This window comes from Meleagris gallopavo, unplaced genomic scaffold (genome assembly GCF_000146605.3).
Source record: "Meleagris gallopavo isolate NT-WF06-2002-E0010 breed Aviagen turkey brand Nicholas breeding stock unplaced genomic scaffold, Turkey_5.1 ChrUn_random_7180001957836, whole genome shotgun sequence".
NCBI classification, from domain to species: Eukaryota; Metazoa; Chordata; class Aves; order Galliformes; family Phasianidae; genus Meleagris; species Meleagris gallopavo.
In genome coordinates this window covers 1-1282 of record NW_011217768.1, presented here as the reverse complement: position 1 = coordinate 1282, position 1282 = coordinate 1, and the positions used below count along the sequence as shown (strand labels likewise).

At 49.1% G+C, this 1282-nt stretch overlaps 1 protein-coding gene across 1 annotated transcript; it reads left to right on the top strand.

Annotated features, from left to right (window-relative positions):
• The first annotated feature begins 111 nt into the window (after positions 1-111).
• On the top strand, positions 112-726 carry LOC109365191 (olfactory receptor 14J1-like). Its single transcript, XM_019611913.1, has one exon. The coding sequence runs from the start codon at positions 112-114 to the stop codon at positions 724-726; it is 615 nt and encodes a 204-aa protein (XP_019467458.1).
• Positions 727-1282: the final 556 nt, after the last annotated feature.

Sequence of the window (1282 nt, the reverse complement as noted above, 5' to 3'; positions counted from 1 at the left end):
GCCATGGCCAATGCCTCTGGGACACCAGGGACATCTCCTATGCAGGATGTGTTGCCCAGACCTTTTCTGTTTGTCTTTCTCATGTCAGCAGAGTATTGCATTCTCACCATCATGTCCTATGACCGCTACGTTGCCATCTGCAAGCCCCTGCACTACGGGACCTTGATGGACAGCAGAGCTTGTGCCACCATGGCAGCAGCTGCCTGGGGCACTATGTTTCTCTATTCCGTGCTGCACACTGCCAATACATTTTCACTGCCTCTGTGCCATGGCAATGCTGTGGATCAGTTCTTCTGTGAAATCCCTCAGATCCTCAAGCTCTCCTGCTCACAGTCCTACCTCAGAGAAATTTGGCTTCTTGTGATCAGTGTCTCTTTAGCATTTGGGTGCTTTGTATTCATTGTTGTGTCCTATGTGCAGATCTTCAGGGCCGTGCTGAGGATGCCCTCTGAGCAGGGACAGCACAAAGCCTTCTCCACGTGCCTCCCTCACCTGGCCGTGGTCTCCCTGTTTCTCAGCACTGGCATGGTTGCCTACGTGAAGCCCCCATCTGTCTCCTGCCCATCCGTGGACCTGATGGTGTCATTTCTGTACTCGGTGGTGCCTCCAACACTGAATCCCCTCATCTACAGCATGAGGAACCAGGAGCTCAGGGATGCAGTGAGGAAAATGATGTCCTGCTCACATTTCAGCAGGGATAAACTTCTCGTCTGTCTCTGTAACTGACTCACAGTCTGCTCTGTTACAGGCGTGTATTAAGTTTTTTAGTCTTTATGATTTTTCTTTATATTAATAGATACAATTTTCTTTGCTGTTTGTATGTATATATATGTGTATGTAGTTATCATTAGTGGTTATGTTCCTAAACATATGTTTGAATTCCAACCTCTTTCCTGAGGCATCACCCTGCGTTCTTCCTCCCGGAGCCCATACGAACTCTGGGTCACTGCTGACTTTCTCACAGCCTCTGTGTTCCATCTCTGTATCCGCAGGCAAATGAGATGCCAGCAGGCACCGTGGAGCTGATATGTGCTGGATTAGCAAAAGGGATCAATGCATTAGCATAAGGACCAATATATTGCATTAGGAAATGGAATCAGTGTGTGCTGATGGTAAACCTTCCCAGCTGAGCTTTGCTTGGTGTGTGAACAGCCCTGTTTTGATCAATGATCCTGTTTCACAGAAGCACTGAAATGACTTGAAGGAGGCCATGCGGTGTCAGGGGCTGTGCTTGGGGCACATCTCTGTCCCACTGCACGCATGCTGCCCCACACAGTGCCTG

Coding starts and splice junctions, on each gene's coding strand:
- LOC109365191 (XM_019611913.1), top strand. CDS start 112: ATGTCCTATGACCGCTACGTTGCCATCTGCAAGCCCCTGCACTACGGG.